At 39.0% G+C, this 26,461-nt stretch overlaps 1 protein-coding gene across 1 annotated transcript in view; it reads left to right on the top strand.

Moving 5' to 3' along the window:
• Positions 1-337: 337 nt before the first annotated feature.
• Positions 338-26,461, top strand: part of LOC121516994 (vasopressin V2 receptor-like) — a 30,345-nt gene continuing 4,221 nt past the window's right edge. The window contains exons 1-7 of the mRNA XM_041798469.1: positions 338-444; positions 573-704; positions 1,699-1,761; positions 19,598-19,977; positions 23,639-23,884; positions 24,123-24,269; positions 25,259-25,838. Of these exons, the coding sequence (XP_041654403.1) occupies positions 19,600-19,977; positions 23,639-23,884; positions 24,123-24,269; positions 25,259-25,838 (1,351 nt within the window). The 5' untranslated portion in view covers positions 338-444; positions 573-704; positions 1,699-1,761; positions 19,598-19,599. The remainder of the gene's footprint in view (positions 445-572; positions 705-1,698; positions 1,762-19,597; positions 19,978-23,638; positions 23,885-24,122; positions 24,270-25,258; positions 25,839-26,461) is intronic.

Genomic DNA, 26,461 nt, shown 5'->3' with positions numbered 1-26,461 from the left:
CTTTTGTTACACACATAACAAGCACACACATGCACATAATAACTTCAGAACAAGTTTTTTTTTTGACATGAAGATTCAGATTCACACACACATCACGTGCATAAGTGGATAAAAATGAAAAGTATCTCCCTCTCACACACACCCTTCCTCCCCCTGTCTTTCACTTTATAGGTATGTATAACAATCTCCCTCCACTCCTGCCTGCACGCTCCACCCTCAGTCCTAGAGGACAGGCTGGTTGACCCAGGAGGAGGGGATAGAGGAGAGAGAGAGAGAGAGAGAGGGGGGAGGTAGGAGCATACAGAGAGCTCAGATTCATTTCTGCTTGGTGAGGGCTGGAGGGAACAGCACACTGCAGGAGCATAACGTGACGCACAAGGAGCCGGGACACACACATGGCTATCAAATGGATGACTGTGACATGCACTTGTGAACTCCGACACAGTGAGGATAATACTTCATGAAGCAGACACACCAAGGAGCTGTACAGACCTTTGTTGTCTCAGTGACAAATAAAAGAAAAACTTCCTGTTTTTTCTTTTCTTCTTCTGCATCTTTTCTGATTCACACAGGAGCGATCTGAGAGCAGGAGTTCAGATTGAACAGCGCTGAAGATGTGATTTTTTTTGTTTTATTATTTTCCTGTTTGGCCAAAATTGTGACAGCTTCTTGTCCCGCTGCTGCACCACTGAAGAGGATCATTGGTAAGTGCCTCTTATTTACTCTGTGCTGATACTGATAGTGCACACAGATCTATTTATAATCATTCATTTATTCTGATTATAAAAAAAATTAAACTAGAAAACCACTTAAGAGGTCAGTGCTCTGGAGGAGCTCAAACTTGTCTCATTGTGTGGGACTGGACTTGTTTACAGATCAATCTAGGTCATCTCTCTGCACATCTATGATGTCTGCATGAGACACTGATATACAACTCAGACTTACTACTATTATTTTATAAATTGTTTTCATTATGATGATTATCATAAAATCTGTATCATTAATCTAACTTTTATGTTTAGTTAAACACCCATGCTGTTAATATAACAGAGGTCAGTTTGTCATAAAATGATAAATTATGTAAACAAGAAGAAAAACAATACTGTAACAGTGCATTTGTTTTGAACATATAAATAGATCCATACTCTGATTAAAAAAGTATATTTGACCTTTTTTGCAAAAAAAAAAATACTTATAAACATGTATAGCATTTAAAACTAATGTAATAAATGCTCTTATGTATGTCCTGTTTTCTGCATTTTCTGCCTTTTATTCCAAATAAGAATCTCTTTAAGTTAATCTGACAAACAAATAAGCACATTTAACGAAAAAGCATATGGCCTTAATTTGCACACACAAGCCAAAGTCAAATTCCCACCTCATGCTTTTGCAAGCAGGCAACCAAGTATTGGCTTTTCTATCATAATCTACAGCTTTCTATGTGGTGTTGATGCTGACATTTTAAGTTAACCATACCGTTCAATCCTGATTTAGCTTGACAAATGTATGACAATGTCACTTACCCATGCTTGGTCAGAAATATTTAATGGCACACACTCATTGAAAATTCATGTGTCCCTCCAAGTTTTCCATGGAGTAAAACAGCTCAAGAGAACTGTCTGCTTGTTTATGTGATCTGCTCTTGTATGTAATGTTAATGGACTGTAATGGTGACAGCTCTTAATGCTTTTGTCCCAGAGTCACAAAGACACCAGGAGAAAAGGACACGCGTGAGAAAGCTTACCATGCACTGACAACAAGGTATATACACTCACCTTGGGGTGATCGTCTTTTATGTTTGTCTCTGTGTGTTCATGTGTGTGTTTGTGTCCTGCCTGTATTTTTTAATCGGTGAATCAAAGGTCTTAGGAGGATAAAAGCTGATTTATAGACCCAGAGCGGTATTTGTTTATGCTGAACACATCCTCAAAGATGATTGATTTATTGCCTGACTTTTAAAAGATCAGCACAACAGAAAAACAAAGTACCTGACTGATAAATAAAGATTAAAAAGTACCTTTTTTTAGTGAACCAATAATCAAGCTCAAACAATGCGGAGATGGCATATTTTAAAACCAGTCTATGGTTTGGCATTAGTCTGGTTTCACTGATTTAAAAGAAAGGGAAAAAATTTTTATCCAATTTTGGATCACTGCAGAAATAAAGCACTATAGCAAAGAGGTATGTTAATAACTAAGCATTTTTCTGTTTTGCTACATCATCTTTGAACACCGGTACAATTATATATCATAATTATTTTGTGGCATTAAAGCTCCTGCAAAGAACTTTCAGTTTATGTCATTTTGGTGCTTTCAAGCAGTACCGTATATATCTCTTAGCTTATAGTCTCCTGCAAAAATCTCATCCTGATTTCTTTAGACAGCAGTGTTAATTTTATCAACTTGCACTATGATTAAAAATGTGCGCCAACTACCTTTTTTGCCATGACAAAGATGAGACTAAGAATTGCCAGAAATAGATCTTTTAACCCTCTGGGACCATTCAAATATTTGTTACACTTAGGACTATAAACACATAATATGTGCTCCTCATATTGTCGCTATAAAAAACATTATTTATTTATATTTTATTCTGCTTTTATGGAGCTCATTTTATTCAGCTACATCTAACCTAAATATTGATAAAGAATATTCTTGCATTTTTAAAGATTTGACCCTTTAAATGCCAGATATTTGTCATGATGGCACCATGTTTTCAGATGGAAAAAGGGAAAATATGAAGTATTTTCAATATACTACATGCAAAGTAATTTTTTTGGTTTGGATTGTTCACTTAAACATGCTTTTTTGAGTTGGATATAAACAGAATTTTTAAGTATCGGAAAGTTTCCATAGGGCTGTTTAACTTAAAATGTTAAGTTAACCCAACATAAATGCACGAATAATGATTACTTAAAAAATCTCTTTTCAGTACTTAAAAACTTTGAAGTAATCAGTTAGAACATAATTTTTGAGCAGTTTCAACTTGTTCGGTTTTACAGTGTGCACACCAGAACTAGAAGGTAGAGTGGCAAGACCAAGCCTTGTTGTAGTTCAGTTTTTGTTTGGTTGGGTTGTGACTAAACAAGACTAGGTAAAAATCTTGTATATGGCTGACCGCAACTATCTGGGACTGTTTGTCACTCTTATGCAGCATGAAAGCAGACGAGAGGAGAGCAGCAGACGCTGCTGCATAAAAGACGCACCAACGGTCTAAGAGAAAGTGACAATAGGAGAAAGAGTGACAGGGGGCAGGAGATCATGATGGACAAATTGAAAACCGAAGATTGTGCAGGAGTTTCAAATCACTAAATATATTCTCTGCACAAGACAAGCTGTCAGTGTGGCTCTGTGCTCTGGTTTTAAGAAGAACAGCGGTCCAGGTTGGAGTAAACTGCAGCGGTCTTATGGCAATGTCCAAGCTAAGCCATGGCGAAACAGACTGGGAGTAGAGCAAGAACATTTTTTCTGTCACAGAAAGCTTTCAGTGTTGTTCTCTAGACTTGTTTGGATTTAGACACGTTGTCTGGTTCAGACAAAAGCTCCACTGCAGCTCAGTCCCACCTAGTGACAGGCCTGCTCAAGTCATTAGCTGGGACACAACAACTCATTAGCTGTTTGCAACAACTAACCCTTTCCCCATAACTATCACATAATTATGCGAAAGCGGGGTGGCAGAAGAGGGGCAACCTCGTTTTCTGTCGCAGAAAGCTTTCCGTGTTGCTCTCAGCGCTAACTGTGAAGAAGAAATATGTTAGTCTGGCTAAGGCCATGCTAATGTTCAACTGGCACAACAAGTAACCCTTACCCACTTTAACCATCACACATTCATGCTGTAGCGGGTTGGCAGAAGAGCAAAAACACCATTTATGTTACAGAAAGCTTTTAGTGTTTCTGTCTACTTTAGTTTTAATAAAGAAATGTCCAGTTTTAACTAAGTGCTGCTGTGACTTAGTCAGAGCTAATTGTTACATGAGCAGCCAGCATACACAAGTATTCACACAAGAAGTTACCTTTTCCCCCTCAACTATTACATAATCATGCCAGAGCAAGTCAGCAGAGGAGTAAAAAAACATCTATCCCAACATGAAAAGCTTATATGGTTGTTTAATTCTTTGTCATACAGAAATGTGGCCCAGTTCTGGTGAAACAGAGACTCAGTGTTGCCAACTCCTCAGTAAGGAAAGTAGCTATTGGCTGTGCTTAGAGTCGCCAGAAGTCGCTAAATCACCTAATTTGCATAATTGTCTGTATGGATTTAATTGTAAAGAATGCTGTAGGAGAGAGGATAAACATCATGAGAGAGACAAAAAGTGAGTAAAAAGACCCTTATTATGTGTAGAACAACTAATGAACTTGCTTCTGTTGATTCTTGTTTTTATTACGTCACAATTCCTCCTTTATCTGGGCTAGGCAAAATGACTCAAGAGATACCCTGGCAGAGTTAGTTTAAATTTTATTTTTGGTTTATCATTTATTTATCATTCTATTTTTCTTAGTAGTTTAGTTATCTTAAGTTTGGTTTAGTTTTAAACCTTATGGTCCACTTAAGAGTCTAAAACAAATCAATTCATTTTTTTTGTATACTGTCTTCATTAACAATCTAAATGGACCAAAAAGAGACAATAGAAGAAACTGTCAAGGTGCCTTCACAGCGCAGTTAATCTGTAGTCTGGACATGGAAGCGTGAGCATCTCCTGCTCTGACCGTGGCAGAGAGGGACTGCTGCGTGAGGAGTGGGCTGCCTGTCAGTGCTGTGGGACAGGGAGGGGCCCACTGCAGCACCTGATGCTCCCTGAGAGGTGCTATAACGATACATGCTTTCATGTCAGAGTTTTCAAAAGTCTCAAGTAATACCAGAAAAAGTCGCTAGATTTTTCGCTAGTCGCTTTTTGGAAAAAGAGTCGCTAGAGGGATCTGAAAACTCGTTAAATATAGCGACAAAATCACTAAGTTGGCAACACTGCAGAGGCTAAAGCTATATCTGAGGTATTTAGAGCAGTGGAGGCATCCATTAGAGGGCTTTTAGTCCCCCTAAACCCCGCCCATAGCGCAACTCTGTATGTATGGCTCTTGTTAACACAGTGGAGGCAGCAATTAGCAACAGCATTTAGCCCAAGCAAATGCAACTCTGTTATGTTAGGGCTTTGGAAGTAGGGTCACTCACTCAGTTATTCAGTCAGTCAGTCAGTATACGGACAGAGCCATATGTAGGGCTGACCTCAGCGGCCAGCCAAAAAAAGATTAGTTTCATTCATGCATGTGGGTTGGTTGTAGAGTCTGGTAACAAGTTGGCATCTTCTCATCCTCTCAGCGGAAACCATCTATCAGAGTCTTGTGACGTCATGTAAAGATTACACAGCAGCAGCTTCACACACACTGCTGGCATTATGCCTAGTGGCATCAACACAGCTTAACCCATTTTTATTTTCCTACATGAAAACCAGTCCATAACTAGCTACAAAACAGAAAAGAAACAGAGGAGTACCTCTATGTTGCTTATCATTCCTAACACTAAGAACTCAGACTAACAATAACATTTCAAACATCTGTCAAAATTAAAACAGACAGTTAAATGTTTCACTCACTGTAAGTCATGGCCCAGAAAATGTTAAAAAGACACGTTCAACAGCGTATAAACATCAAAAATGACAATGTAAAAAGATAAATCTATTTGGTTCTGTAGCTTTTACAGAGGCATCAGTAATCATTTGTTCCATAACGAGCCAAACAGTCCTCACTGCAAGGTCACTATTACTAAGTCATTCAAGTTCATGTGATAACATCAACAAGGGAAGCTGTGATTGTGAAAATCAGGTTGAGTACTGATGTATGAAATAAAAATTTAGCACAAAGCTAGTTCTACTACATGTCTGTTTTTAAAGCATCAATAAGATTTGATGTATTGAAGTTCCTCCTGAAACATCACTGGAACATGCCTTATTGCATGTTGTTTGTCAGGCAGGAGACTCTTTCCAATTAAAAAAGCCTTTTCTCTGAATCAGCAGTTAGGCACACTGTTTTGCCAGCATTATTTTGATGTAAGATAACAGATAAACATCAGCTACTGACATTGTTGAATGCCTTATGAGTTCCTGTTAGGCCAAAGTCTGTCAAAGGGCACACATCAGCCAGTGCTGATAGTTTTTCTTTAACAATCTATGTTGTCTTAGCCATATAAAGACACTTGAAGAGTTAAAATTATTTTAATGCAATCATTTCAAGACAAAGGTACCTGAGTTTTAAAAATTTAATTAGGTCATAAGGAAGTCAGTCCCTGCAGAAAAGATTTATCAATTATAGTAACATAATAGATGTCTATAGGTCGCAATTAAAAGTTTTTGTTTGCAATGAAAAAGGAGGTTTGTTAAATTAAACTGCATCAAAATTTGTCTTCCACTAGTCACACATTTCTTCTTTTAATCTTTAACTGAATCTCAAATAAACACTTAATGGCTTCCTTTTTTTTAGCTCCCTTCAGGAAAATCATCAGTTCCTCTGTAATTTACCGGTCAATTTAAGCGGTCCGGATGAAACAAGGATTCATTTCATATATTTCAGCTTGTGGCACAGATCATGACCATATCAGCTACAAACCTCTGGGCCAGTTTTCGCTGATGTTGTAACAACGTGGCCCACTTTCCATTCTTCAGGGGAAATGCTCCACATTTTTATATCACTTGGTTGGCATGAAAAGGGCTTTGCTTTGTTTAGGGCACATGCTTGTTGACAGTGTGCTGGTTAATGATACATAACCTGAAAAACAGTGGTCAGTGGTCTTATGAACTGGCTTTATCAGCACTGATAAAGGGACTTGGACCTTTGTCAACATCCGACTCGGTGGCTTCTGTCCGGCGGCTGGAGTATTGTGGAAATAAACTCGCAGTGATGTTTGTGAATACAAAACTCCAGTAGTGTGCCGAAGCACACACACACTGCGATGTGGGCCAGTAATGAGTGTATCAGCGTGTGCAATGAGGTGTGGTCCCACATGATTAACATTAATGGGTTGTTGACAGTAAAAGAAGAAAGTGTAAACTTACTTTTGCTGCTCATGTGGGCAGCAGTCTGCAGCAGAGACAAATGCTGAAAAAAAAAATATTTCAGGCATACAGAGCTGTAAATCTGATCTTTAATAAGAACAGCAGGTGCGTCCCTCCACAAATTGAAAATATAAATATGTGCATACTATCCACCTGTCATTGAATTCACTCATTCAGATGATGAATTTATGCCCAAGGGGATTGAATTTATGCATGTGAAGGTGCTGGTGGAGATCTAATTTACCAACATGTGGGGCCTTAAGGAGAAAGCACGGCCACATTCGCTTTCTCATGCAGATGAAATGCAGCGCTACCCAGAGTGTGGCACCACATGACTCACCCAGACCTTTATTGTGTAAGAATCTATTGATTGATATGTAAATAAACCCTCTAGCCATACTGAGAAAAGCAGCACCGAATACCAAAGCTAGAGTAAAGATCCAAAAGGCTGAATTTATGAGTTTATTTTCAAATGCAGATGTTTTAATCCCATTTCCTGCTGCCAAGAGGGTGATAATTGAAATGAAACCGAAATAATAAGCATGTTAGGAACCATTTCCTCTGCAGTTTTGATCCACTGAGATGGAATGAATGAAGGAAATTTGAGAAAATAGCAGGTGTGAGAGAAAAATAGAGAAGAGGAAGAAGAGCAGATTAAAGCGGGGAAATTAATGACAGCTTGTTTGGTGCTGCTAATGAGAACAGAGAGGTCTTCATTAATCAGATTGGGTCAAATCTGGCCAGTGTGGAGTTATCAAAGGACACAAGACAGAAAGGACATGATAGATCTTTCATTATGTTTGGATTACTGCACCTTGTTCTAACGCACCTGTCTATCTCTGGTGCTTGCTTTGTTTCATGTTGGATCTCTTTAAATTGGCCAGCCAGGTCATCCACCCTGCTAGGGCCTTAAATACAAATAAAGTTCTCCGTTCATGAGTGAGGGAGAGAGGTGTTTTCTTCTGCTACATAGGGTGAATGGTCAGGAATGTATTGACATTAAACAACAGGAGAACATGAAGACAGGAGGATTAATGACCCACTTATCATTTCTTCTCATCTAGAGTTTGTATATCAGTCAATCTATGTGTCTATCACAGGACACTTTACAGAGAGGGCAGGTCCAGACAGTACTCTTTGATGTATTATTATGAAGACTTAAAAAAATCTTTCTTTAAACTCTAACATTATGAAACCAATATGAGCCACAACCAATCAGGAAATGTTTTAACCAGTTTACCACATTTGATTTTTGTATTTGATCAGTAGTTCAAGAAATCCAATGCGTCCCTTTAATGTTCATATATTAAACTATACTTAGAACTCCAATTATAAGATTATTAATGATAACCTTTATTGCACACATCAAATTTGCATTATTTGTGTCAAAATCACATCATTTATGGTTTTAACATTTTAGAGTTTCAATGACAAACTTCTGGTTTGGTGATGCCCTGTCTCTTGCTGATTTTATCCCATACAAGAGTAGTTATTTTTTGACAAAAAATGCATTGTGCTGTCTTTTAACAGCCAAATATACAGTATAACTTATTAAGAATTTGTGCCGTAGTAAATGTGAAAATTGAGGCCGTATTGGCAGTCTGCAGCTGAACATTTCCTCTGATACCTAACCCTCAGCAGCAGTTTTAGATATTAAAAATATCCACAGAGAAGTCATCAGTCTTGCTGACAGTCTTTAGCCACATAACTATTCATTTTTGACTGTTTCATAACCAAATACAAACTCCTCTCAGTAGCATGCAACAAAAATGCTACATTTTTCACACGCACATTATGTAATGCAAGTTTCAAACAATAATGGTGGAAGAGCTAAGGGTGGATGCTGCTATGTGCCAGTTTCATCAGAACTTGACAATATTTCTTCATTACAAGAAGAACAAAGAACTGCACTGAGTTGTTTTCTTTTCAAAAACAACAGAAGTTACGTTCTGACATGTCTACAGTCCCCATGGTTCGCGTTATGTAGTTCTTGATGGAGTTTACTCCTTCGGTAGGGGCGCAGCTGGGTAGCGGCTATGTCATGTGTTTTGTTGCCCTTATTGGCCTGTAAAAGTGTGACAGACAGAACATTCATCCAATCACCCTCTGAGTTTTTTTCAAAGTCTCTGCTCTTTCCCAAACGCTGTCTATAGGTGGTTTACCAGATGGATGTGTGAAACAAATCCATTTGGCGTGCCAGGTTAGATGGTTTCCAGCTTGGTCACTTTCTCTCTCGATTGTAAAGAAAACCCCCTCATGAGCCTGGTGCAGGTGCCGTCTATTAGCGTGTGTTTGGGAGAAAAGGCAGTCTCCTCTTTGGCATGTTGGTGTGTATGTGTGATACAGGGGAAGTGTTGTAATGGGGGACAGGAATTAAACTGAGGCAATTGGAGCAATGGTGTGGCATGCAAATCGAGACAGACAGACACACCACTTTATAGTAAGATTAATGCAATTAATCTTGATGACCCTAATATAAACATGAATATTGAAAATATAAGTAATAGGGATGCATGATATTCAAATTTTTCTGATATCCATTATGCCAATATTTCCAAACTCATTTTTGCAGATACCAATATTGATAGCAATATAAATACAAGGTTCTGTTTAGAACTCCACTACCTTAGTGCTTCACTTCACTGAAAGGTGAAGCCTTAGGGCCTGTGTCCATAGACAGTGCTTTTTGTACTGGTGGAATCCACAACCTCAATTTCAGAGCCCTCCCCATCTGCTCTTGTTGCTGCTAGGTTATGAAATGTGACGTCTGCTTTCCTTGGTAATATCCGTAGGGTTCTTTTTAAAATAGCTTTGTGCTTTTCAAATAATAGCAAGAAAAAATGTAAAGAATGTAAAAGACTTGTGTCCTGGCTTTAGCAGCAGCTCTATGCCTGACGGGGTTCCCTCAAAAAGAAGAGTCAAGTCAGTTTCACCACTGCCATTGTTGATGACAAATCTGACATTAGAAGTGCCCCCCCCACGTTAATTTTGATTGGATAGTGAGGGAGACGTGTCATTTACAAGAGAGGCACTGTTTCAGATGTTGAACTTCCTTCAGCAGAGAGTGCAGTGACAAAAGGCAGCTGATGTATGGGATGTTTTTGCGCTCAGGATGCTTTGTGCTGAAAATGCTGATCTGCATTGGTTTTATTTTGAAAATAATGGATGCCAGGGTGTAAACCAGTGGCTATAAACACAGGCCTTTATAGTAGACTCATACATTTTGCCAATTTATGCAGCCCACATACATATCAGCTGTAGATAACTCCAGAATTGTTTGTTTCTTATACAAATTATTAACTTTTTAAGCAAATATCTGCCGATACCAATATCAGGCAGATAATGCTGTGTATTTCTAATAAATAATGACTAAGATAAAGAACCTCAGATAAAATGAAAAGGCTAAAAAGTAACAAATGTTCTTTAATCTTAATTGTTTTCAGTATGCTGCTTGAAAACATGAAGTGTTACTTAAAGAGATCTTTAGCTAATATATATTTATGGAAAAATACCCTCTTAGATTTGATTACTTTGTATACAGTATTTGTTATCAAAAAAAGCTACGAGTCCTTTTGCTAGAAAAACATTGAGGTGATGATTATCTCATCTTAAAAATGTTTTTCTCTTTCTTCTCTTTTGGCACTTCTTCAACTTCAAAATGGTTTCAGAGAACACATACGGTCTCAGCATAGCTGAAACATGATGTCGTTTCTGAAAGAAAATGACCAAAACATGTGTGAACAGAAAAATAGAGGAGTGAGATGCTGAAAGATATGAATTTTTGTTGGCTATAATTTTTTTTGTCACTATTTAACTACCTGTTTCTGTGCTCCCCGAGGCTCTGTGGGCCAGAGTGGAGGAACAACATATAGGACAGGGAGGGCATGAAAATGGATGGTTGTGCATTGCTTTGAATCTAGAGAGGGAAGAAGGTGGAGAATTGACTCCATCATTAATCATAGTGAAAGCTTTAAAGTTCAGGGAGGAAGTAACACCACACTAACTATACTAAAAGCAATGTCTACAGTTCGACCGGCACAGAGATGGAATCATTTAAGCTTGAACATTAAGCCAATCAGATGGATGGGAATGCTGTGCAGTGCTTGTGTTTCAAAAAAGAAAAAAACAGAATACATCTCCATAGATAGGAAATATGAATGAATACATTAAAGTACATTTCAGACAGCTCTGCAGATAAAATATACCTTCTCTATGGACCCACAGTTCAAGGAATTTCCTCTGAGGGCAGGAAAAATCAGTGCCAGAAGTTTAGAGCTATGCGTGGGTCTATTACTGTTTAGCTGTTGAGCAACTTGAAGACAATCAATCCTGATTTCTTGGAGACAGAAGTCATGCAAATGAGAGCATATTTAGAGGAAACACTGTGTCCTCGAGAAGTCCAGGAAAGCAGAGGCTAATACAGAAGTTGTCAGAAGAAACAATAAAAGATTAAACATACTGGGAGTTGTCTCTGAAGGAAATGCCTCACACATCTACATATTATTTAAAGCTCCTGTGAGGAACTTTGGGCCTCTATGGATTTTTGCGCCTGCCGTGGACAACATAGTTTGCCTCCCTTTGCTGATCATGTCCTGTACAAGCATCAGATTCTGTTGCTGTGACATAAAGTTAATGCGTAAGTACAAAAAACTGCAGTTCTTCAATTGTCCACCTCCAAAAACAAAGGAATCCCAATTAGGTCCTGTGTTTAAATTCCAGTTTTTACAACTGAGTAAAACATATACGAATGGTTCAAAAGGAAGTGTTTTAATTTACCCACTGCACAAAGACACGTTCAAACAATGTCTTTTCAACGTCATTTTTGAACCTCTATGTTGGTCCTCTGAAGGTGCAGACTGTTACTCCATGCGACATCTTTTTTCCGACGTCTAGCGAACGTCCATTAATGACGTCCACAGTACCGTATAGGAACTAATTGTTGTTCAAATGTGGTCTTTGTGGATGTCTTTTCTACATCAAATTTAAACTCATTGTGATGTTTGAGGAGAAGCGAACCCAAAATGCAGACCAGAATGATGAAGTTTAACAGATTTATTGGTTAACAATTTTAGTGAAGGGAGGGGGTTCCAAGTGGCAGGGGTAGTGAGGGCTCCAGAGCTGTGGCTGGGCTGTGGTAAGGCGTGGAGAGAGGCACAAGAAAAAAAGGAAAGAGGCAGGATTAGTGGCGAGGTCAAACAAAGCACTGGAATTAATCATCAACAAGAAGTCACAATAAATGAGAGAGAGCCTGAGAGCTGAGGTTACCAGCGGTGAGTAACTGGCAATACTGTGGAGCTGAGGTGAGTCTCTGCAGGCTTCTTAAAGGGAGCTTGATTGCAGAGCAGAGACAGGTGTGTCCAGTCAGCCTCAGCACCACTAGGGGAAGGGAGCAGCCTCAGAAGAAACACAGTGAAGTAAACAGCAGTCACCACAACACAGGAACCAGAAATACCAAAAGAAACTTAAGTGAAAAGAGAAACACTTCTAGTTTCTGTGCATAACTGTAGTCCCATTTCAGAAGGTGGCATACTGTTCCAGCTCATTTTCCCATAGCTTCACCTGATTTTCTCATCAGCAGATGGTAACTGGAAATGCATGCAAAGGCGTTATACATTTCCACTTCAAACCTGCTGCTGAGCCAAACGAAGCTGCAGGAAAATTAACTAGTACAGCAAACAGGTCCTCCACCTTCTGGACACATGGGACTACAGTCATGTTTACAATAAATCACAATCCAATCCTGACTGGTTTCTTCCCCATCTTTATTGCAAACATGTCACTCAAGAACCTCTTGAATTAAGTTGAGAAGTACTATCACTACTACTACTAAACAGTAGTCAGCGTAACCCACAGTTAAGTTTGTAAAAACAATAGTACTAAAATACAATAAATAAAATTACCTTATCTTTAGTCTGCACCACAAATATAAGAATAAAAATATAAAACAATAAACATTAAAGTGTAAACACTGAGGTAAAAATCCAACTGAACATAGAAAAAGTAAAGGGCTGACCAGATTATCCTAATGAAATTAAAAAATCAGTCCTGAGTGACTGTGAACCCCCCCCACTTCTTGGTGGCACATGCTTTAAATGCTCTGAAGCATGTGTCCTTATGAAGTCCTCAGTTGTAGTGTTATCAAATTGCATGACTCCATCCCCTCTTTTCGCTGAATCATGTTTAGATGTTCGGCTGCATGTGTTCAGACAGCATCTTCTTTTCCCTCCAAGTGAAACAAGTACAGCATCTTGTATTGCTTGATAGATTTTGTATTCTTGAGGGATGTTTTGTCCTTCTTCCCCTTCATGCTGAAGCAGGCTATTGGAGAACTTGTGAAGAGCCAGTGAAAAACTTCATGGACTCTGTCCTTATGGTCCAACATGAGCTAGCTGCTGCAGCTGTTGGGAACAAAATTTAAAAAACAAAAAAAAAAAAAAAAAGGAAAAGAAAAGCAACTTAAGGATCACAGTGCAGAAAGTAAGACTTAAACATGTTTTTTTTCATTTCAGTGTCAAAATTTTAGATGTTAGATCTCAGAATGCTTTGCAGGACATGTCAAAGTCTGTCGCTAGTAGACAAAATGACCTGCAAAACATTCTGGGATCTACGATTGTGGCTGCCATTAGAGCTAGCTGCAATATGCAATATTGCATAAAAATGGGGAAAATGCAATTACTATCGGATCTATGTCCATGAATTTAATTTAATTTTCATCCTATGATATTATGATAACAGCTAAGCACATACACTTACGTCTAGCAGGGCGTCTCGCTCTCACTGGCCAGGGAAAGGCACATGATCTGTGGGGGCGGGTATGATGAAGACTTGGTATGAAGTTGGACTCGCTGACAGCAACTTTTACACATACACACTCAGCATCGCCTTTCTCCTCAAAGCTTCCAAAGACTCTGCCATCACATCCCTGCTCTTCGTCATCTATATTGTTTTCTAGGTTAAAGTGCAGGACATTTGTTTTGATCGGTTTCCTCACTGCATGCACGCGCTCCCGACCATTTGTGTGGAGATGCCGCTACTACATTACACCAAAGCATAAAAAGCTGCTGATAGAAACACTTAACTGTGTCTCCCAGTGTGGTGTTAGTTATACTGAAGTATAAAACCTGCTTTCTGACTAAAATAATGTTAGTGGTGTCTCCCAGTTGAGAATTTCACCACACTGGCGTTCATGACTTAGTATCCGCCATTAACGTTTGAGTTTACTGTAAATTTGGCTAGCTGGGCTGAGCTAGTACTTGTTAGCGTTCACAATTTTTGTTTACTCCCACAAAATCGCAAAAGGTGGACACTGGTTTGCAACGACTGTTGTTGACATTATAGAACATAAAATGTAACCTGCAAACAAATACACTTACCTTTTACTTAATCTTCTATTTCTTTAATGGCCCGACCAAGTCTGTGTGTCTGCTGTTGGCAGGCGGCGCGAGCTTCCAGTTTAACAAAAGACATATGTCATTTTTCCTGCCGATGGTTTCACACTTGCGCAGATTAGCTTCTGTCATTCCGCTTGTGAGCAGTTACCTTGGTCGCTGAGGTTGCATGGTTGCCTGAGAAAACGTTTGTTTAATTTTCAGTAAATATATTTACATGTGTGTAAGAAGAAAAAACTTGTGTGAGCAGTATATTGAATAATGTCTATTTCATGCGCTTTTTAATTTATGTCAATATTCTGCACCTGACGTTTACGTCCACAAGATGTTGAAAAAAATGAGTACCCAAGCGTTCAAATATCGAGCTGCATATGAACGTCCAGGAGAGGTTGTACTTTGACGTCCAGATCCACTACTTGATTTGGAGGTCAGAATGACGTGCAGATTGGGTCCTGGACCAACCGACTTGATTTAGACCAGATCTACACGTCCTGTGGACGTCCAATGTTTAGTGGGTAACCTTCATTTAATCATTGAAAATAACAAGGTTGTTGTCATTAAGGATGACGCCAAGATTCAAGTAAAGATAAATTAAAACAAATTTAAGAAATGATGAGTCTTTGGAAAATCAGTTACACATTTAGATGAAATTATGGTATTCATTTTCTTTGAGAAGCTTGTGTCTTTATTGGTACTCAAAGTCAAGAGGGGATTTTTTTTTCAAAAGTCATCTGTGTTCATTTTTAGAGAGGTGTATTGCATTTAGATTTGAAATTTCTGTTTTTCTTAGTTGAATTCCCTCAGTTTTTTTGACACTGTGTCCTAAATGCATGCAACGCAAGCAAACGCCAGCATCTAAATCCGCTTAATTACATGACACTGCATAGAAAGTTAGATATCTAACTGGTAGTAAAACTGAAACCTGTGCGAGACTAAAACTTTTAGATTCACTGGATGGTACAGGCAACACAAAATACTTCCAGGAAACTCCAGGGCCTGCAGATTTTCTTGAAGTCCCCAAGCTTGAGACTCTTGGAAGTGACCCCTACCCCCTAAGTTTGATGGAGGCTTTTATGTTAAAATGAAAATGCTGTGATCTACGCAAATGCAAATCATTAGGGCAGGGGGAGCATGGATGCCCAAGAATGTTTACTAGCAGTAGGGGACTTACATTTAAAAAAACAAGTAAAGGTTTTCAAGGAATTATCTGTTATCAATCAGGCCTACTCAAATTAGTAGAGAGTATATTTCAGATCAAGTTATAAGTTTTAACTTTAGTATATCGCCTCATTTACATTAGCATGCTGTGTATTACAACATACAAAACAGGATTAAATTAATTTTAACTTTTGTATTATTTTAAGAACAGGACAATGTGGCGCAATAAAATTTCTTTCATGCAAAATAAATTGAAGTAGGATTTTTTTTTCTAAAAGATGGGGATTGTTAGTGGACAGCCATTTTCGGGATTCTCTATAGATGTTTGATAGGGTTCAAGTCAGGGCTCTGGCTGGGCCACTCTAGGACATTCACAGATAGTCCCTAAGCCACTCCTGTGTTGTCTTGGCTGTGTGCATAGGGTTATTGTCATGTTGGAAGATAAACCTTCAGCCCAGTCTCATGTTCTGAATACTTTAGATTAGGTTTCCATCAAGGATATCTCTGTACTTTGCTCCATTCAGCTTTCCCTCAAGTAGTAGTAGTAATAGTAAAATTTCATTAATTAAAACTTACTGATGTAGAAGTAAAAGTATTGGTCTATAAATCTACTCAGGTAAAAGTAAAGTAAATCATTCAAAGTTTACTCAAAGAACTATCTGATGCTGAACATCATGTGCTGTGAAAACCAAATGACTGGCCATTTTCTTTTTGTTGCTTCGAACTCCTCGTTTTGCCTTTTAGTGTTTATTTGATATTTTTTTACACAGTCCTTGGTGCTTTTTAAAATGCAATGAGGTATAATACTTCCCCCAAAATATACTTAGTTAAAAGTAACAATTTCACAAGGCACTCTAAAGTACACAAAAAGCTACTCAGTTACAGCAATTTGAGTAAATGCAGTTCCTTACTTTCCACTCCTGCCAGTCTTTCAGTCCCTGCTGCTGGAAAACACCCCCACAGCATGATGCTGCCACCATCATGCTTCACTGTTGGGATGGTACTGGGCAGGTGACGAGCAGCGTCTGGTTTTCCCCTGACATAAGGTTTAGAATTGAAGCAAAACAGCTCAATCTTGGTTTCATCAGTTTCACAATCTGAGAGTCCTTCACATGCTTTTTGTAAACTCTGAGAAGGCTTTTGTGTGTTTTGTACTGAGGAGATGCTTCCTTCTAGCTACTCTTTCATGAAGCCCAGATCAGCGAAGGGATGCAGAGATGGTTGTACTCCGGGGACTTTGTCCCGTCTCCACACAGGATCTCTGGAGCCCAGTCAGAGTGATCATCGGGTTCTTGGCACTACTCAGTTTGGCTGGGTGACCAGCGCTTGGAAGAGTCCTGAATTGTGGACGCCAGTGTGCTCTTGTGAATTTTTTTGCAGCCTTCCCCAGATATGTGCTTTGCAGCAACCCTGTCTCTGAGCTCTGCTGGCAGTTTGTTTGAGCTTGGTTATTGCTCTGATATGCTGTGTCTTCCTTCCATAGAGAGGTGCGTGCCTTTCCAAACCATGTCCAAACAGTTTAATTTAGCACAAGTGGACTCCAATCAAGGTGTAGGAACATCTCAGCAGAGCTCAAGAGAAATAGGAGGCACCTAAGCTGAACTTTGAGTGTTTTTCCAGTGGGTTTAAATACTTGTGTAAATGGGATATTTCAGGGTTTTATTTTTTAACTTTTAATACATTTGCAGAAATTGATGGGGTACTGAGTATAGATGAAAATGATGTATTTCGACTGTAGCATCAGGCTGCAACATAACAAAAATTTTTAAAAAGTGAAGGCGGTCTGAATACTTTGTGCATGCACTGCCTTAACAGTCAGTCTTGTCTCTTATGGAGTTGTTTGCTTTTGTAGCTCAAATAGAGGCATCAGTATTAATTCCAGTCTGTTTCATATCCTTCTAAAAACTCCTGATAAGAGCTTTAATCAAAAGATAAAGCCATTACAGAATATTCTCAGTGCCATTTAATAATCTCATTATTGCATCTCTGAATACAGTTTTGTTATATTAATCTGACTCTTCTCTTAGACTATAGATAATTCCTTTGGCCCCGCTGTGTCATTGCACCTCCCAAAGTCATCACACCTTATCTCTGCAAAGGCAGACATGAAAGGGAATTTCACATCAGAAATGAGTCACATGGGTAAATATACATAATGAGATTATATATTGGGCCTAAAGAAGCGCTGCGGCACAAAGAATCCTCTTATGAATTGTGCCGTAATTACAGAGAGGGGCAACGGGCTCCTCAGGTACTGACAAAGAGAGGCCGCAGATTCCTTGATGATAAAAGGCTTCGTTGTCTAACTCTACAGCGGTAATTTAAAAGAAAACTTAAAACGGTAAAATAATGAACAGATCATAAGAAGGAATATTGCTTGCTTTGATCCAGTGACCTTTTGGCGTTTGAGACGGATTCTTAAAACTGACGTTTTTGATGGATTTTAAGAGGAATTTAATTGAAGCTGGACTCTGAGATGCAGTTGTTGTTTCCAGGAGGGAAAGATTGACTCCAGGCAAAGACTCGGGCTTAAGAGGAACCGTTCCACTCAGATTCTCCTCCTTTCACCCGCAGCTTCTGCCGTCATGCTGGGTGGAGAGGTCCAGCTGGCCCGGCTTGTCATGCATTCATCTGAATACATTCCTCTGGCAAAGCCGGCATGCAACGCTTGACAATGTGCTCAGCTGTGTTATCTCACACACCCAGCAGTGAGTTGGCTATTACAGGCAAATTGGCCATTAGGTCTCTGAGGAGTAGTGGGAACAACCTTGTAATGTCATGTTAGTCACGCTCAATTGTTCAATACTATCACTGTAGTTGTACTCCTATTTTTAGTTTGTGGAAAATTTCCAAGATCCTTTTGAGTGTAACGTGTGTACCTAACCACTCCTTGCTCGTTAGTCAAAGTAAAACATCAGTATAAAATGTCAGTCAGCACAAAGTTAAGTAACAACACATGGCAGCTTTAGTGCGAGATTTGGCCTCTTTTCTTATCTTCCCATCCTTCTCCCACCTTTTTCTTGACTCTCTTTTTCTTCTCTCTCACTCTCAACCCTTTTCTCTTCACTCACTCTCTCATCTTGTTTTTTTAATCCTGGACCCTCTCTGTATGTGAGGTTTATTTGACCAGGGATGCCCCAAGCATCCCAAGACACTGTTCCTTAAAACTGACATCTCATTCCTATCGGCTTTCGTTTCCTTTTTAGACATTTATTTATAAGCAAAGAAAAATAAACGGAAAATTTATTGAGATGGAGAAAGAGTGTAGGGGAAGAGGAAGAAAAAAAGCATGTGTATATGGGAGAAAGTTGGAGAGGGCGATGGGGGGAACAAAAACAGGGGAAAAGAGGAATGTATGGGGCTAGCATGGGATGAAAGTGATTATGAGATCGGAGGTGAAGGCAAACTGTCAAATCAACCTTGAGAAAATATGAAAAGGAAAATAAACAATGCTGGATTTACGTCAAACAGATCCAAGAGCTTTGAAAGATGGACAAACACATGCGCTGATGACTTATTTAAAATGTGGAGACAACATCAAAAACACAACAGAATTAACATGCCTGCGTGATTGGTACAGAGTCTGGTGTTCTTTAGTTTCAGCCAATTTCCTTATGTTTGATCAAAAGAAGCTATTTATAGTGCATCATGTGAAAATATAATAAATGTATCCAGTAAGATAACATGCCCTGTGGTTAATCACTGCATTAATGTTTCTAAAATGAAAGGCCTGAATGTTTTGTTTTAGATTGTTGGCAGTGAGATAAGAGAAAAGTGCCGGGCTTCTCAGCTGACAAGTTTTAGGGCAATTGGAGGAAATTGAATATAAAGTACGATAAGAAACAGATATTTTGAAAAAAAAAAAAAAAAAACAGAAGTTGTTTATGATAAAATCTGTGAATGGTCTTATGATCCTGCACCAGTTTGACCCTCGAGGAAGACTCTGAGGAGGGCATTATTTATAAAAATATCAGCAGGTTCAGACTGGATTTCTTTGTTTGTCTTGCAGGAATGGAAAGCATCAACGTGGAAACGGACTGGGATGGGTTAGCCCTCTCTTCTCTGCTCACCACAGGAAGGAATGACTTCTCTTCCTCGCCTCTGTTCGTCTCTGAGCTCAACCCCCTCAACAGTTCTCACAGCGGAGGGTCCTTCTTCGGGATCTTCCCTGAGAATGGTTCCACCACTACACCTCACACGCTGCCCCAGCCCCGGGACCTGGGCCTGGCCCGGGCAGAGATCGCCGTGCTGGGGATCGTGCTGGCTCTCACCACCCTGGGAAACAGCTTTGTGTTATGGGTGCTGTTGAGGAGAAGGAAGCACAATGCGCCGATGCACGTGTTCATGGTTAACCTGTGTGTGGCTGACCTGGTGGTGGCCCTGTTCCAGGTCAGTTCAACAGTCACATGAAACCAGATCAGGAAAATGAGAGTGGGTGGACTAATTTTACAATTAGATTATTTTGTTTGCTTGATTTGTTGAAACATTCATCATGTGACCGTCAGAAATGTCTTTTCCAGTGAAATTATAGCTAAATTATGAATCATTAGAAGTCATTAGTTTTATCCTGCCACACTATGAGTCATCCTCAGTTTAGAAAGCCACATATGATTCTCATGTCACTTAGTGGTCAAATCTAACATAAAACAAAAAGGCTGGCAGAGATTAATCAGATTATTTGCAAATTTAATCGAAATATCTCATGAAAAGAATTTAATCGCAATAAATCGAATGTTTTATTGTACTTTTCAACACACTTGCATAAAGGCACGTCACGTCTCCCTGCAGCCATGATGAGATAAAAAAAGTCCATCACTGCTCCTTAATGACTTATCTCACGCAAAAAAACCTTCACAGACAGCTCAGTGGACAAGGCAGAAGTCATCTAAAAGTTTTAATGTTCACTCATTTCATTGTCAATTCATACTACGTTCCTTTTCCTGTGGTTGAGTTCAAGTTATAATCTTCCATCTATCTATGAAAGCAGGTATGTATTCAAACAGGAAGTTAGTTATCCTTAGTTTAAGTCAGTAGATGAATAAAAAATAACACAAAAACAGTTTGAAATGCAAAGTAATGAAATTTAAAATGCAGTAGAAAGGGTGCAATACATTGCAATTAACCACAGATATTCTGAGATTAATTGTGATTAAAAATGTGAAGATTTTGACATCTTTAATTAAAAATGCCAATCATGGAACTGCTTTTGTAACTTAAGTTCATCTTATTTATGCAAATGGTGGTCCAATGTTGTTGATAATGTTTTAAATAAATCCACTTATAGCCACTTAAAAGCTTTCTGCGGTGAAATATGTACCAAATCAGTATTAGATTGATTGGCCAGGTATGGACAGATGCACATTATATGGTATTTGAATTTGGTTTAACACTCCTTTTCATTTAAAATCATTAAAAATAAAACATCTTTGATATGTACAAGCCTACATTAAACAGTAACCTTGGAGAGGATTTAAAAGATGTTAAATTGAGTATGAAAAAAAAATGAAGAACAACAGGCTTTGTAATCAATTAATCAGGATTAATTGCATTTATGCAAAGTAAGTCATAGATTGCTTCACTAATTGCTTTAGTTTCAATCATAACATTTCATGCCTCTGAATGGCCTCTCAGTTTCTATTTTTATTTTTCTGGAGCTTTTGTAACACCAACATAGATTTGTATGAGATGTTAAAGATTACACACCAGTAGACTTATGACATGGTTTTAGTTTGGAGGACAAACTCTTAATGCATGTGCATTTCTTTGTCTCAAGAGGCAGACATGTTCATGAGGAGAAGAGAGCAATGCTGATTGGTCACTTCCTAGTTGATCTGGGAGAGTGTTGATCTTTTGTGATGAATACAATTCTAATAATTAAGAGCACAGGGGATTTTTAGCACGTGTTTGACATATAATTTAAAAAGCTACTTTGGACAGTGGTGTGATGACAACAGAGTGAATTAATCTACATACCTTTTTTGAGCTGTCATTGGTTAATTTAATTTAATCAAACATTTTGCAGAACTATTTAATTTACATTAACAATAATAATGCATTAATTGGGATGTGACTGAGATCCTTTATTAGTTATCACATGCTCAATCGTCTATTTCAACGCACTCTTTGGTTAAGTCACTGCAGCGTCTCCTAGCAGCCAAAGTGACGTGAAAAAATTACATTCAAATGTCTTATTTCACTTTAAAAACTCAAAACCAGTTCAATGGACAATCCAAGTGCATTTTGAAGACATTAAAGTTTTTCAAAGTAGGTAAATAACTATAAATAATAATAAATATGCTGTTCAATAAATAAGAACAGCATAAATCGTTGAAAGGAATAAAAAAGACATATAAGAAAAACATTAAAACAAAAACAAAAGCCATAAAACAAAAGATTAAGATTAAAAGCCAAAAAATAAAATTGAGTTTTAAGATGGGATTTAAAAGTTGGCGGCGCGTCTTGATATCCAGGTAACTCGTTCCACAATTTAGGAGCCACTGCAGAAATGTCTTTATAACCTTAAGTCAAAAGTAGTCTTTAACTTGTTATATAAATCATCTACCTTTTTACTGTTACCTTATTTCCTTTTTAATCCACAAGTTCCTTTTTCTATGGTGTGGTAATGTCTGAATCTTTAATTTGCCTTTTATCGACTTTTATTCCAAAATGAAAGCAGGTATTTTTCCAAATAGGAAGTCAGTAACCTTTGGTTTACAACAATACAAAAATCCCAAGTGAAATAAAAGCAATTTTACATGAAAAAAAGATACTCAAACTTCAACCTGTAAGGAGATTAATTGAAATGAACTAAAGAACCTCTTAAGTTATGCTCTCCAAAATCTTAATGACTTGACATCCCTACTTTTTACAGTATATTAGTACAGTACACATATTTTTTCTGTAAAAACATCTGTTCTTTGTACATTTACGTAAACCTTAAAAACTGTCTCTCTGATGTGTATGCATTCCTGGCCAGCAAATTTAATTAATTACTGGTTACAAATGTATTTGTATGCCTCTTTTTCAGCAAAAGTGGAGGCCAGAGGCATTATGTTTTCAGGATTTCTGTCTGCCCAGGCTAAACTTTGCTCAAAGGTCCACTCTGGTACAAGGATGAACTGAATCTATTTTGGGGATCAGAGGTCAAGGTTGCGGGGCCTCATGTACATCCCTTGTGTGTAAATGTGATACCTCCAAAGTAGTTTGAATGTTCTCTTTAAACTTTGCGCAAACATCTTCTCTTACTCAAGTATGAATTGATGAGATTCAGGAAGTCAGAAGTCAAGGTCATTAGGCATCATGTTTATCCCTTGCTTGTGAATGCAATATCTAAATGTCTTCTGTGGCTAAAGGATAAACTGAGATACGCAATATTTAAAGAATGCATGTTAGGACTTTTGTCGTATTTGCCAAACAATTCACTTGAACTAGAGATGAACAGATTAGATTATTCATAACAAGAGCCTTTATTTCATGTTCAATTTGAACCCTGAACACTTAACTAGCTCTCCAATCCAATTGTTAAAACAAAACATGCACCTACACCACTGAAGACATAAAGTTTCAACTAATTAATCATCAGACGAAGAAGAATGAATCAGAATGCTGGTTTTAATTTGAAGACAATACAGGCACACATGCAGGATAAGATCAACAAGGAGATAAAATGCTTAGCACAAACCAAAACTTCCATACAGGAGTGTTTAATATAAATCTGTCTTTTTTGTCCTTACAGCCTTCAAATGCAAAGAGATTCAAACTAAGTATCTGTCAGTCCATAAGTTAAGAATTTTCAATTTTTTAAAAGCTGTTTTTCCTAAAATAGCTGAGTGCTGTTGTCAGAAAACGTCATTCAGACTGGATGATTTGTTAGGGACTATTTTCAGGAGTGGATTGACACATTTCATACGTTAGAGAGTGTTTACAGCAACCGTAGGACTGTGTGTAGTAGGCCTGAGTCAAAATAAACCAAACAACTTCTAGGAAAACTCTTCAATGGCAGAAGAACCACTTCATATAAATAACTCTTTCTTATTTTATCTGTGTCCAGGTTCTTCCTCAGCTGATTTGGGACATCACTGAGAGGTTTCAGGGGCCCGACTTGCTCTGCCGATGCATCAAGTACTTACAGATAGTGGGCATGTTTGCTTCATCCTACATGATAGTTGCCATGACGGTAGACCGGCACCATGCTATCTGCTGCCCCTTACAGGCTTACCGTGGGGGGGCAATGTCCCGCTGGAACACCCCTGTCATGGTGGCATGGGGCTTGGCGCTTGTGCTCAGCATACCACAGGTGGGGAGGCATAAACACACACTTACACACACACACACACACACACACACACAAAAACACATGTTGATATAGGAAATGAGAGCTCAGAGGGTGTTCACATGCTGATTCCTACAGTAGAACTCAAGATGTTGGTTTATTTTTAGCCTGATGAGGTCAGCACAGTTCAGCTAATGGATGAGAAAACTGCCAGTCATGTCTGTGGGAGCGCTGACCACCCTCCTTTTGTCCATTCTGTCAGGTGTTCATCTTCTCCCGTTCTGAAGTGTATCCTGGAGAGTATGAGTGCTGGGGTCACTTTGCAGAGCCGTGGGGGCTGAAGGCCTACGTCACATGGATGACTGTTGCCGTCTTCCTCCTGCCTGCTTTGATAATCACCATCTGTCAGGTACAACTGCTTTCATTGGCTGGACTCTCAGTCTCTGGTGCCGCCCACAAAGACCACATGCTGTCGACAACATTATCCAACAACGTGGACATGAATGAAATCCTGTTTTGTTTTCACGGAGGGTGCATTTGGCAGGCATTGTTCGATAACCCGCAGGGACGACTGTGGTGGGTGTTATATAGCATCCCACGGCAAGGAGGCATTCTGGGCCGTCTCCCATCAGCCATGCTGCTCTATTTAGGGAAAGATATTTCCAGGGTCTAGCTATTTCCCCTAATTAACACACCACTTGGAGGACCACTGCTGAGACTGCTGCTCAGAAAATCTGCCCACTCTGAGAACCTCCTGCCAGGAGGAGGAATGTACCAGATCTCAGCCAAACATAGAAACCCTGACCTTTTTTCATTATCAAATTTCAAATCGAGAGCCCTCTTCAGACACCTTCACTGAAGGATGATATTGTTTCTGCAGAGGGAAGTAACTCGGAAATTGACTCAGCTGAATGAGTGCATGCACTTTACTCATTTATTCTCTACCGTGTCTTGTAAAGGAGGGTTTACATGCACCCTCCTAAAGCTACTTTTGAAAGTGAGAGGTGGTAGAAGAGCAAAAGTTGTCTGAAAGAGAAGTTAGGATAAGTAAAAATAGCTCAGAGTATGAAGCTATACTTTTTCTCGGATAATTGCTTTAGTTTCCTAGAAGAGCATCAAAATTATTATGCTGCCATAAAATTTTATGATGGATATTTTGATTCTTACAAAGTAGAGAAGTTGTGGTATTGAATGAAAATGTCTGATGCTGGCTTAAAGCTGATGATGAAGGCCAACACACACACTTTAAAAATTTCCTGACACTGTTAAAAACAAAGACAGGCATGTGATTCTGGCTTGTGCCACTCGTAAAACTGTGTCCTCAGACTCGCTAGGCTCTCATTTTTGGATATTATTTTAAACTGGTCATCTTCTTTGAAATATTTCCTGTTTTTTCAGATAAGAATCTTCAGAGAGATTCACAACAACATCTACCTGAAATCAGAGAGAATGGTGACAGCTGAGCTGAAGAAGAATGAAATCCTGTTCCGCTTCCACAGCTTCAAGAAGGATGAGGAACGGGCGAGGGAAAGAGGGAGACGGGCGTCAGGGGGAGGAGTGGGGCGGGAGGGCAGAGGAGGAGGACAGCTTTTAAAGGGTGTAAATAATAATCCTCACAATAACAGCCATAACAACCAAGCAGGAGAGTGTTATGATTACGTACCCTCTGCCGTTCAGTATAGCAGCTGTCGTGGTGAACCTGTGACGACAATGGCATCACCCACACAGCAGCAAACCACGACCAGTTCAGACTGTCAGGAGTCGTACGCCACCTATGAGCTGGCGTCAGGCTCACCTCGCTGCTCACTTGACTACGTCCCGCCTCACCCTCCCCCAACCCCGCCCCCCAGCATCACTAAAGCTATGTCCAAGACAGTGAGAATGACTCTGGTCATCGTGCTGGTCTACACCATCTGCTGGTCTCCTTTCTTCATCGTCCAACTTTGGGCAGCATGGGACCCCAACCCTCCAGTCCAAGGTCAGTCACGTCCGCACTTATGCTTATCCACAGTGCCCAGCAGAGTTCTGGTACAACACTATAACACTTACTTATCTCTGCAATTCATCCTCAGAGAAAAACAAAAGCAAACATCTGGGATGCAACTGTTGCCAGCTGATCACTTAAGTTGTTTTTCTTGGATGGATTTATCCTCCTAATCCCTTTTTAGCTTTTAATTGTACTTAATGAGCAATCCCTATTTGTTTTGCACCATAGGAAGCCAAAAACAAAAGCTAAACAAAAACATGTCTGGTTTATTACAACAGCTACGGTACTCTGCCTGGACATGATCGGAGTCATTTTTGTAATGACAGCCAGCCCCAGCCATGAGAACATGATGTCAAGAGCAATTATTATAGCTCATTATGGCACTGATTACAACACATATAAAAATGCTGATAAAAAGAGTGGTCTCATTAATGATTTTGAGTTAAAATGAAGCTGTATTGATGAAGCCAAAAAGGCCTGTGTATCCTTTGGGCATTATATATTAATTTCTGAAACCAATACTAAAAATGGCTAACATTTTTATGTAATAATTAACACTGAAATACAAAGTGATATTTTATGGTAGAAAACAGGTAAAAAAACAAACAAAAAAA

This window comes from Cheilinus undulatus, linkage group 11 (assembly GCF_018320785.1).
Source record: "Cheilinus undulatus linkage group 11, ASM1832078v1, whole genome shotgun sequence".
NCBI lineage: Eukaryota > Metazoa > Chordata > Actinopteri > Labriformes > Labridae > Cheilinus > Cheilinus undulatus.
Note: the sequence above shows the minus strand (reverse complement) of the source record. Positions and strands in the feature narration are given on the sequence as shown.